Source organism: Oryzias latipes, chromosome 20 (assembly GCF_053564925.1).
Source record: "Oryzias latipes strain Hd-rR chromosome 20, Olatipes_Hd-rR_3.1".
NCBI classification, from domain to species: Eukaryota; Metazoa; Chordata; class Actinopteri; order Beloniformes; family Adrianichthyidae; genus Oryzias; species Oryzias latipes.
The window spans coordinates 15,832,512-15,845,379 of record NC_136256.1 but is presented as its reverse complement, the minus strand read 5'-3'; the positions used below and the strand labels follow the sequence as shown (position 1 = coordinate 15,845,379).

At 40.2% G+C, this 12,868-nt stretch overlaps 1 protein-coding gene across 4 annotated transcripts in view; it reads left to right on the top strand.

Moving 5' to 3' along the window:
• Positions 1–944: 944 nt before the first annotated feature.
• Positions 945–12,868, top strand: part of vav3a (vav 3 guanine nucleotide exchange factor a) — a 97,808-nt gene continuing 85,884 nt past the window's right edge. For all 4 annotated transcript variants that reach the window (XM_023949929.2, XM_023949928.2, XM_078938320.1 and 1 more), the window contains exon 1: positions 945–1,361. In XM_023949929.2, the coding sequence (XP_023805697.1) occupies positions 1,155–1,361 (207 nt within the window). In that variant the 5' untranslated portion in view covers positions 945–1,154. The remainder of the gene's footprint in view (positions 1,362–12,868) is intronic.

The window sequence follows — 12,868 nt, the reverse complement described above, 5'->3', positions numbered from 1 at the left end:
TTGCACATTTTAATCAGAATATTGTGAAGACATAATATATGAATATTTGGCTCAAGCTGAACAAAACGAAAGGACATAGAAACATTAAAGGAAGTTGATTGACAAGCTGTTGACCCTCAAAAGTGCTGTTTTCCCTCTCTAATGAGCAAAAACACCAGAAAAAACAGGAAACTGAAAGGATTTTTGATGAACCCAGCAAAGATAATAATTTTCTTTAACTGTAAATTAAATACAAATGAAAACTTTTTCCACCGGCAAACAGTCAAAAAAGAATGCAGCAAAAAAAATCTTACAACTTTAAAAACGATCAAAAACTAGTTTATTTGGGAGGTTTAAGGGAACAAAACCATGTCTGTTTGGGCTTGCACACATTGTTTGCCTTATTTCATAAATGATAACAGGCTCAAACTAGACAGTCATGTTTTAGTATCTAGCAGTGTGAAAAAGTGCTAAAAAAGTATACATTTGAACACACAAACACAGATAAAAGATAGAAACTCAGCATGGTGGTAGGAGTATCATATTGTAAGGTCAGTCCTCTGGAGAAAAAACTGGTGTACTTTACAAACATAAACAATTGAAGAAAGTAAAATAAATGGCTCCATACAAGCTTTTTGGGTTCTTTGACCAAATTCTTGCTATTTAAAAAAAACCCCACTTTATTTTCACAAATTAGAATGGTTTTAAGTTCAATTTTTGCAGTCTGGGTTTATTTTATTTTAATAACTGATCACTTTCAGTATCAAGCCGGGCGCAAATACAGTCTTTGCATTCAACAAGGGAGATACTTTCAGGTTAAACATGGCAGAAGGTTTGATCTGTGGTCAGTTTTTAATGACTCGTTCTCACTCTGGTTCTTGTGGGTTTTATCTCCGGCAGAAGTTAACGAGCTGCTGTGTGTTGCAGGCGGAAGAGGTGAGGACCTGGGGGGAGGGAAGAGAGACGAGCGCAAAGAGAGAGATGGATGGGGAGGGAGCACGCGCTCCACGCGCAGCATAGCTGTCATCCGCGGGGCGGCTGCGCGCATCACCGGCAGCCCAACTTCTGCTTTCCCCGGCCGCGCGCGCGCTCCATCCATGTAGCATGAGTGGGATTTAAGCGTCTGCCCACGGACCGATCGCCGGAGGATCTCGCAAACGCCGAAGACGGGAATCATGATGGAGTATTGGAGGCAGTGCGCGCTGTGGCTGATCAACTGCAAGGTGCTTCCAGCTAGCCACCGAGTGACATGGGAGTCCGCGCAGGTATTCGATCTGGCTCAAACCCTTCGGGATGGAGTCCTCTTGTGCCACCTGCTCAACAACCTGAGGCCACAGAGCATCAACCTGAAGGTGATCAACCTCCGGCCGCAAATGTCACAGGTGAGACTCAGCCCTGACGACCACTCCGCCGCTCATTCATTGCCGGATGGACTGTGGAGATGTCGCGACCAAACTCCGTAGGAACTAACCCAGCTTTAAGTTTTATTCTCTTTTCGAACAACATAGAATTTATTTTACATTTAAACCTAACATCGGTGTAACTAAAACATATAAACAGAAAATTCGGCTAGGTGAAAGTAAAATATAAAAAAACCTTTTTCGTGATATTTTAACTTTCTTAGACAGTTGCCCGCACCTTAGCGGCGCTCTCGCTGGGTGCAGCCAGATAGCGGAAAAGCTTTAAAGTAACGAGTTATCAAACTAAACCAAACTTCTTTCTTTTACCGTCCGTTTAGTATTTTTACTCGCAATGTATGCCGAATCGGTTTTAAATTCTCTAAGTCACTAAAGAGCTCAGAATTTCTGTTTGATCTCTTAAGTGTTTCAGACAGTCAGCGGAGGAGGAAAAACAAGCGAAAAATGCTACGGAGTTCGGAGCGGCTTTTATTTTCTTAAAACTTGCGTTCGCCTTTAGATTTAGACTTAGAAACATGTGTGGGAAACTGCGTATATTTTAATAAAACTATTCTATTTAGAGGAAAATCATACCAGTGTAAGTTTTTTTTAAATATTTAAACTTTATTAATAAGTAATAACAAACAGTGTAGAGTTGGACAGCTCATGTCAGTTTATTGTAAATAAAAGGCTGTAGATGTTTCAGTGACACTATTTTGAGCAAAAATCCCTTTTTTTAAATTAACCTATTGACTAGTTGGGGAAATACTCATTTCCTGACTCAAAAAATATGATTATTTGAAAGTACGCTTATTGTTATTTGATATATTTAATCCAACAGAGAAGCCTGTGAAGCATGTGGCTGTGTTCTCCAGGTACCATCTGCTTTAATCACAGGCCAGCCTGACTCAGATCAGATTAATATTTGCCGTTATAACACTGAATCAGGGTGTCTGGCTCTGGGACAACACACAGGGTGGTAGTCGCTCACCTACAGAGTCTGCAGGCTCAGGAGGATCAGACTGGAAAACACCTTTCCCAGAGAATATTGGCTTCAACAGATTATTTATTTCTTAATCTCATTGCAAACTACAATTCTGCGGCACACAGCCTATCTGATGCTGCGCTGCTTCCTGCACTTTCCGATCTGATTTACAAGTTGGTTTACAATCGAATTGGGCGCCCGCCGTTTGGCTGCAGCACACTGGGTGAGCGGGGCATCTTAGCTTAGTGTGGGGGTTTTAAATGTCATCAGGAGGCAATGGAAGTCAACCAATCCAGAGCTTCGGTTACTCCAAGACTTACTCCAAGACACAACTGGATTGGCGCTGTAAGAGGAGACTGTTAGTCCATTTGATGGTAATGGGAACGTTGCGCCAGGATCAGTATCATTGCCGAAAAAAGACATTTAATTTGTCGTGACCTAATAACATTGTTTCAATGAGTTTATACCAGGTTCTTAAGTGTTTCAACATAAATCTACATTGATGAGGAAATTAGCATTAGCAGGAATATAGATCAACTAAGACAATCTACATGTTTTGGCGTCTGAGTGCTGCTACTAGCGCTGACGCTATTTCCATCTCCTGTTTGAACACTTCTGAAGTTTATTTCTGTGTTTCAATGAATTGACCTAGTCTGGTAGAGCCTCAATCATTGCCTATCCGTCCATCCTCTAGACCTGCTAGGTCTTGTATAGGTCATGGGGATAAAGGAGCCCATCCCAGCTATTGAACACAAAGAAAGACGACCACAAACACTAACTCTGAGGCACCTAATAACCTATGAAGCTCGTTTTTGGACCCCGGAAAAAAAACGGAAAAAACCCACGCATGCACAAAGAGAACGTGCAAACTCCATTCAGAAGGACTCACACGGGATTCAAACCAGAACCTCCCTACTGTGATGCAACAATGCTAACCACTACACCAGTGTCCCATTCGGTGTCCCAATCCTAGTAGACCATAATTACAAAATCATTTTTACGGAAGTCTCTTTGGTCTGTTTCTTAGCTTTTACAAAAGGAAACTGGTTTGCCTGAGAATTGTGAGAAAATTGTTTTTGCAAATGAACCTTGGTATGGTTCTCCGACAGTGTGAATGCAAATGTATTGTCGATTAAACAGGGCAGAGGAGGTGATGTACAAAGACAAAAAGGTTGTACATTTGTTTTTGTAGTAAAGTGGATGAAGTGAGAGGAAAAGGTGCTCATTAATAAATGATCGGGAGAAGACGACAGGATTGGATCATCTTTAAGCACGCTGCCCTGGCAAGTCAGTTCTTGTTTTGGAGAGTTTGGTCTGTTTAAGCTTGAAAGCAAACAGCACATTTTTCTTTCTTGGCAATTTCCCTCCATTTGAAACGAGTAACCGAAGCAACTCCTGGATCTCTGCAAAGCTAGCGCCAGAAACAACTTTGTATAAAATATTCAGAGAACAAAAGCATATCCTTTCTCTTTCCAATTTTGATAAAAGCCCCTTATATGGAAGTTCAAGCCACCATAACGTAAAATCTCACCAGTTAGCATTCCGGAAACTTTGCAGAGGTAGCAACATAAATTGCTTTTTATAAAACATTTCTAAGACTAAAAGCATATCGTCTCTGGGATGCGCAACCATCGTAACATCAAAACACCACTAGTTAGCATCTCGTAAACCCGCTAAACTAGCGACAAACAGTTTTACATAAAACATTTCCAAGAATTAAAGCATATTTTCTCTCTTCCCCATAATGTGATAAAAGCCCCTTTTTTTTGAATGCGTAACCATCGTAACATCAAAACACCACTAGTTAGCATCTCGTAAACCCGCTAAACTAGCGGCAAACAGTTTTATATAAAACATTTCCAAGATTAAAAGCATATAGTTTCTCTTTCCTATTGTGATAAAAGCTATATATTTGGGAGGTAGAAGCCCCCCCCCCCAGGTTTAATTTACATAACTTAGGGAGGAGTTGCATCCCTTTTACCCTGCATAATGCATGAGGGCTGTGGCAGCTACTTTATCATTGGCCAATAATAACACATGGGACACCGCTGAGGCCTCACTCATGGGACCCCTAAGACGGAGAGACAAAGGCAGTGAAAGGACGGAGCTACAAAGCGTCTGCCTCTCTTCCACTGAGGCATCTCAGAGCACACAGACCTGGAGGGGTGGCGGGCTTCGCTGTTGTGGGCCGCTTAATTAAAGTAAAAAAGCAGGAGAGGCTCTGGAGAGCATACGTGTGTAAAGCTGGAATCAAGATGAGCTGCAGCTCGTTTTTTTATATTTTTTTTATTTGCTGCGTTAATTATGTTTTGGTGCTTGGCGTGGTCATTTAAGTTAATCGAGCGAGGCGATGAGCAAATCACAAGCACAGTCATTTCAAAGAGTGCAAAAGAGACAGGATGGATTTTTTTTTAACTTGCAAATGAACTAAAGAGGTTTTTAGCGTTCTTTGAAGTGATACGAGTGCAGAGATTAGGTGACTATTTGCTCTGTGAACGTATGCGTGAAATTGCATAGTTTAAAGTTTGATGCTCAGAGTACAAGTTAAAAGGCTTAAGAATACGTGCCTTCTTGCTTTCCTACAGCTTTGCTTTGCATTATGGGCCCACTTGCATATCCTCGATCCAGGGTCACCACAGCGAACGCGGCGCACGGATACAACGCCATATAATCAGCGGTTGGCCCGGATGTCATTGAGATGAAATTGGAGGTTACCCTCTGGGAGAAACTGTTGGTTGCTTGTCAGGATTCATCCCACAAACACACATCTGGAATACATTGGCCCTGTTTTTTTTTGTTTTTTTAACATAATTTAGAAATAATTTTTGTTTTAAATGGTATTGATGGGTCAGAATTGGACTCCATGTAACAATAAATGCATTAGTAAGTGTTTTGCCAGATGTCAATTCTCCCTTTTTTTCCTGTGAAAACAAGGATATTCACTCATTTTATTGCTACACTGACCAAAAATATAATCGCAACACTTTTGTTATTGCTCCCATTTTTTGAGTCCTCTGACCCCCTAAATAAAACAAAACTGATGATTTCAGAGTGGCCTTTTCTTGTGGCCAGTCTAAGGCACACCTGTGCAATAATCATGCTGTCTAATCAGCATCTTGATATGGCACACCTGTGAGGTGGGATGGATTGTCTTGGCAAAGGAGAAGTGCTCACTATCACAGATTTAGACAGATTTGTGAACAATATTTCAGAGAACTGGTTATTTTGTGTATGTGGAAAATGTTTCACATCTTTGAGTTCATACCATAAAAAATGGGAGCAATAACAAAAGTGTTGCGTTTATATTTTTGGTCAGTGTAAATAAGAAAGTTTTGGAGACATAAAATGTGAAATATTTCACAAAGTTTCTAATTAATTCAATCTGGAATCCATTTATTTAAGCTTTTTTACAATTCAACTAAATAACTGTTTTTTTGCTTTTCGTGTGAAAACCATGTATTTAAAGTGTGAAAACGTGAAGTGGGTTGGGCACATTGAGTCGACTCAAACCACTGCATTCTGAAAATAATAATGCAAATAAAATAATGATCATTATGCATACAATTGAGCTCCAGTAATAAAAATAGCTAAATAATAATCAAAGATTGTTGTATCCAGGATATATTTCAGCTTACCGGTATTCCTACTCCTTTTGGAAAACCAACCTCTAGTGGTCATGTGAGGAAATGCGACAGTTGATACTTCCACGTTGGGCTTGAATTTGGGAACTGATTCTGAGGCTCGGTTCCCTCAGCCATTGTTTTAAAGGGCAGCTGTGGTCGACCTATGATTGGAAAGCCACAGGTTTGATTCCCACGTTGCCTCCTGCCCGTGGGACTCTAAAGCATCTTGAAGCTTAAAAGTTCACCAAAATAAAATGATGAATTCTAACATCAAAATAAATTAAAAAGCAATTTTTTTGTCTCAAAATAGCTTATTTAATGGAAAAGGAATTTATTTCATTACGTATTTTAGAATTTGTGGTGATGGATTTGAACTAATTTATGATTATTATTGGTTTCATTCTTCAATTGAACTCTACCAAATAGTGCTAAATGACAGATGGCTCTTTTTTTTAGTTGAATCCTGTAAATTTGTGGCAAAACAACAAACCAATATTTTGTTTTACTATTAAATTTAACGTCTAAAATGAAAATAAGTACAAATTTTGGTGATGGAGGATCCCCGAAACCTATTAAAGTGGTCACAACATGAGCAAAAGAGAAAAAAAAGTCTACCATGACAACTGATTTACAACAGTAAATACAAAACATGCTTTTGTTGGAGTTCATTTAAAATGTTGGAAGAAACTAAACCAATGAAATGGACGGTTTGGTTTATCTCTGTACCGTCTGGCTTTCCATGACACAGGATGAAAAAGCTGCAGATTCACAGCGACGCTGCTGAAAGTTTTTCACCTCGACGCAGACAGGAACTCAGGAAATGGAATAGAGGAAGGAAGTGAAACTAAACTTGCTCTCGATTACAACCAAAGCACTGACATGTCGGGCACACGGAGGGAAGAAAAAGTTCTTTCTCTTTGATTGACTGAACAAACAAACAAACAAAAGACTATACCTTTTTGACCGAGTTTGCAGTCTTTTATTTTGAAAATAAAAGCGAGAGGAAGACTAAAGAGTTGAAGGGAGTTTCGGAGTAAAAAAAAAAAGTCTATACAAATTGACAGAAAACTGTAAAAATAGAAGGAATCTCTGCACAAATTCCCACCAATGATTTCTTTCCTTTATTGACGTAAATGGGAAACAGATGCCTCCCCTTTTCAAAATAAATGCCCGTTTGTTGTTCTTGCTCCATCGATCGAGCCAAGAGATCATTATTCTTGGTTTTGCAGTAGATGTGTCATCCCAGCCAAATTTGATATGCAGACAGAGAAGATTTAGACAGTCTATATATCTTTCTTAAATTATTCATGACACACATGTATATTTTATGAATCACAGACGGAAGTTCTGTGATGTGAAACTAAGAACAGAGAAGCTGGATTCACAGATTGAGCCGCTGAAGTCTTCAGAGAGGATGAAGCTCTTTCGTCAGAGACAAAAGTTCAACAGAGATGATGTGTCTGAGAACCGGAACGAGTGAGTGTGATGCCACTCAGAGAAAATTTTCCGGCTCCAACGAAATTTAGTCAGTTTAGTTTTTTTCTCTCTCCATGTTTTGCAACCAATCATCTGGAGTTTCTGTGGCAACCAGTCTTGCCAATCAGGAGTAAGCTTGTTGGGAGGGCACACCCCCTACCACTTAAAAGCAGGCCCAGGAGAATCAAATGTTTGACGCCGCAAATGTCTATCAAGGCATCTGATTTGTCAGTTTACTACTTGAAAAACTTGCTTCATAGAAAGGAAATACCATAAACAGGATGAGAATCAATCAACAGATCAAGAACAGTTATTCTGAGCAATAGAATGACTGAGTAAAGTTGTTTATTTCTCTATAAAAGTCTATAGGAAGACTTTAAAGTGCGCCTTACATTGCGAAAAATATGGTAAAAGACCAAAAATAACTTATTTTTTGGATTGTTGTACTGAAAAATCATTTTTAAATGAAATCTAGAGTTTAAAACAAAATAAAGGGGCAGCTGAATGACCAGAAAGAGTTGTCTTGATGCGTGTTACATTGGAGCTGTTGTTGGTGAAGTTTTCAGACACTGGTTGCAATACAATTCCATAATTGCACTCTGCGGACATTTGCTGCCCTCTCTTCTTCCTTTGTCCCCTGATTTATTTCCAGTAGTAAAGAAAGAAGCAGATTGCACGCTCAGAATTCATAGTCAGACGTCACCGACTGTGCCTCACAGCCATCGTGTTGCGCCGTGTCCCGTGCATACCAGCCATTGCTTGCTGTTAGCATTCTGCGCGCAGGGTTGCCGGGGTTTGATTGATTTCGGAAGCCCGGGTTGCAGCTGCCAGCGTGTGAACACGCGCGCCCCGCCATGCTGGTGTTCACCATTCCATAGCGATGGAGTGGGGTTGCGCTCATTTGTTCCGCAGTGTCATTGCGGCGGTTTGAACATGTACCGGCGGCGTGTTACATCGCATGTCGCAGCGATTTGACCTTTGGTTTCGTCTCCTAGGTAACAAACCTCAACGGCTGCCCACATTATGGTGCAGATGATATGGGGAAAGCGCCCGCAATCAATCATTGTTTGGTTACGCAGCGTTTGGGCGCAGACTTGGGTGAATCACTGCACAGAAACCCAACGCCGCCTATTGTTTTCTTCTTAAAATAAACAGTTTTCATCATCGATGGTGCGTATAAGAGAAGTCCTCACATCAGGGGAGACCTCAGCCTTCATCGTGATGATGATTAAAGAGAGCCATTAGCAGCTCCGCCCACTTCATCACAGAGGGGATGGGATGGGAAGCACCGGGAGCAGCGGTGCTTTGGATAAAATGGGTCCAAACGTTTGGACAAAAAAGCAGAAAGACATCTGCAGCGTTCTGGCTGCACTAGCTTGGCACATGGAGCGGTGACATAACCTCCATCGGCTTGGCCGGTCAGTATTCATAGGAGGATTGGAAATGGCCTCCCAGGGGTTAAAGAACTATTGACCCCGTGCCTTTTTTTTTTGCAGTTGGGCGGCTGCACATGAGGCGCTCTACTCTGGATGAGTCAGGGTAGAAGTTATGGGTGGAGGCCGGCTGGAAACTCTTTACTTCTTTAGCTAATCAGGAGAAAAGTTTAAATCTGAACAACAAACACAATCCCTTTTGTTGTTCTCCAAAAGATGTAGTTTTCATAACTCATAAATTCCCAAAGTATGATACATATGTAGCCTTCCATACTTTATTTTATATCTTTACTAACATCCAACACCAAACTTTACGCTATATGTTGGCTTCATCTATAGTAACTTTATAGTAATTTTTCAAGAGGTTCAGGGCTTCTGTGTCCTCGTCTTCTGATGTTTTTGATTCAAAACTTTATCCAAAAGCAGTTTACATCACCAGCCGAGCTCCTTTGAATCCCGTCAAGCGAGTCCCACGTTCAGTCTTACTGCTTAACCTTCCTGCGTGGAGAGACTCCCCATCTCTCCCCCACCGTAACACTTTTAACCCTCCCTCTGTGATAGTGGGGGTGGAGTGAGCTTTGCCTATATGTAGAGGTCACAGGGGGTCAAATTCTAGGTTTAATAGAAAATGGTCTTCCTGACACTTATTGGTGTTGTGGGGGAGGCACAGTCGTCCCCATTTTGCCTCATTGTGACAGTTTATAAGCATCGGATGCTTTGCTGGAAGGTTTTTTTTTTTGGTAATCCGTGGAGAAAGTGTGGGTCTGTAGGCATAGATGGAGAAATCAAAGAGGAATTGTCAGGATGGCGGGCTTTTGTCATCTTCTTCTTGTTGATGTTCATTTAAAATGCCATTCAGGCAAAAAAAGGCAGTTTCAATGCGGTTGTGTTGCTGGGGTTTAAGGGTCTATTCATGTTAGGATAGGGCAGCAACAAAATACAAATGAATGATGGATGTGAAAATGCACGTGTTTTGGCGGGTAGGTCGATGATGTATAAGATGAATAAACCCCAGAGCCTAGAGCTGATGATGGTTAAGGTCCAGGGCTGTTTCTACTCAAAATTTTCAGTTTTATTTTTATTTACTTTTAGGTTTTTGGCGAATATTACGTATGAATTCACGTTGTTGCTAAACTGCTCCAGGGTCCACTTGCAAGCGAACCTTTAGTGGCCTAAAAGTTGCTAACTTAGGTGCAGGTTTGATTTTACAACCTGCTAAGTGAAGTGGACTTATTTTTATCATTTAGCAACATGGTATTGTCTCAAATAGCAATGACCTACTATTTATTGATAACTCATCATTAAAAAAAGCTTTACTGTGTATTTTCGACATTTTAACGAATTCAGTTATATAATTTTGCATTGAAAGTATTGTTTTCCCCCCAACCATCAGGGGGCGCTGTAGTGTTGTGGCTGTCTTTATCTTTTATCAAAAACAAAACAAACATTAGGCTAGCCTTATTTTATGTTACAATTGGGTTCAAAATTTGAGATTTTAGCACCTAGCAGTGGACTTCACTGTCTTTATTCATTTGTATTTGCGATGTCTAGATACTAAAGTAATCAATTATTGATATTTGTTTAATTAATTCATACACCAATTTTCTTAACCCTTTAACATTGGAGGCGTCGCCTACATAACCAACATTCTTTGAATTCCCGGAAGTTTATGACTGTCTACGCGGTCAACGTGAACCAGCCGATTCTGTCGTATTTTGGCTTTGCTCCGTTATGCAACACATTACTAAACAAAGTGTGCAACCTTCTGCTTTTGAATCCACTCGAAGAGCTACCATAACTCTTCAAAAATTAACGTTACGTTAACCCTGAAAACAGTCAAAGAGTTATGGTAGCTGAAAAGAATGGCGTTAAAGGGTTAAAAAGCCCATCTCTGATCTCAAATAACTGTCCGCTGCCAAGAAAGTATATATTTAATAAAAAAAACACTGTTTTTTGCGTTATTTTATTGTTTTGGACAAATGTGTGGCTTTGTTTTTATCAGTTCTGCAACATAAAACAAAGTAAAAAGTTAAATAAATAAAGCAGAAATTGAGTCAGTGAGTAAGTTGACATGTTCATCATCAGTTGGTTTCCTGGAAAAGGACACATAAAACAAACAGTGAGGTCCTTAAATGTATCATTCTGATCAACCACTAAACCACTAGAGGTTAGCTCTGTGACCATGCCGTTTGCCGCTCTCCTCTTGGTTTTTTCTTTTAGGTTAAATCTCTCTGTCAGCATGTCAGCATATATAATTATTTTTCATTAGCTCTGTGAAGATACGGCTATGCCACCATGGTAACAGTGATCAGGCATATTTTGTCAATTCAGAGGAAAGCTAAACTGTCATGCAATCTTTTCTGGTCTGAGCTGCAGCTTTTTACGCCTTAGACACTTCAGTGAGTTAAAAATAAGACATTGGGTTAAAAGGTTGATCTCAAAAATGGTCTATTCTCCAACAAACCACATTTAATCAACGTTTCATTATTTCCTGGACCTTTAGGTAAACAACGCTGAATGGGGGGCAGCTCTGCTTATTCACCAAATGATGGATCGCGGTGTCGCTTTTCCAACAGATGCTTTTCATTTTGTAACCTCAGCCACAAATCCCTATTTCCTCTTGTTTTCAAAGGTGTTTTTGGAGTGTTTTCCTCTACCTGAATCTGAAGTGTAGTTTTCTTTTGTTTGGCTCTTTTGGTTTACTTTATCTGCTTTCTTTTGCCTTTAGATGCCTTAACAGTGTGGAGTTTAGTGAAAGTATCTAAAACATTTGATAGTTTTTTAACCAAATATCTAACTTGCTTATCTAGTTTTTCTTTTAGACATTTACGTTCACACCAAGTATTTGACACATGTTCAAGAACGAGCTAAACGCGGGATCCTGAACGCAAATACAGCCCACGGTGTTCACACTGGACAAGCATGGGAGGGAGTTCTTCTGTTCTTCTTCTTCTACTGTTTATTAGGGCATGTAGACCACATACAGTTGGGAGAAGCTTGGTGTGATTTTTGAAAGCGGTGCAAATCTCGCGAATCTTGCTCCAGGCTTTTTCTTTCACAGCTCTATACCGGTTTATGAAATACTTGGTGTCATAATTCTAACCGCAATTATTAATCTTTCCTCCATGACTACTTTTCAAATGGTTGACACTTCCATGGGTTTAAAGGGAGCGCCATCCATACATCACTACCAAATCTGAGTCCTCAATTGGTCAAAATTTGCGCTGGTTTAGCTTGCAACATGCGTTTAATGCCCACGCGTGTAGAGCCCGAAACCGGTTGTAGAAATGTCCATAGCCATGTGTGAACGTGAGAGTTTTCAATGCTGTAAGTCCAAAACCAGCGTAATCGCCTTTTTACGTAGACTTTATTGGAAGTGGTCACTTGAACTCGGGTTGCAGAAAGGCGGTGTGAACATAGCATTACTTGTTTATCATAGTCATCTGAATTGAAACTAAAAATGAAATTATGGTTTTGGTGTTTTTTTAACATGTTCTTGTGGCATTTTTCTCATGATGGAGGACATATATAAAGAAAATTAAGCTTAACATTGTATTTCTGAAGATTTCTTTATTTAAGTTGACTAGAGCAACAACTTAGTTCCATTACCATTTTCCCCATCTGACCTGGCGCCTGGCTCAACACTGTACAGCTGGATAGCTCCAATATTTCTCACCATTTTTGTTGCACTGGTTATGTTTGGTTGGGGGTGTGAGGAGCTGTAAGCTAGCGGAACACAGTGTAAACAGAGAGCTCTCAGCCATGGGGAAGGAAAGGGGGTGCGAGTTTGATCCGCACCAACGTTCCTGGCTACTGCCGCTCCGCAGAAACTATGTACTAGAAAATGTCGCAGTTTTTTTTTGATTTTGGCTAAAAATGGCATAATCGTAATTAAAAGACCACTGGGAATGCTTTTAGAATAGATCAAAAGATGTTGTGAGTTGAAAGAGTTGAAAGAGTCGGACTTTAACGATG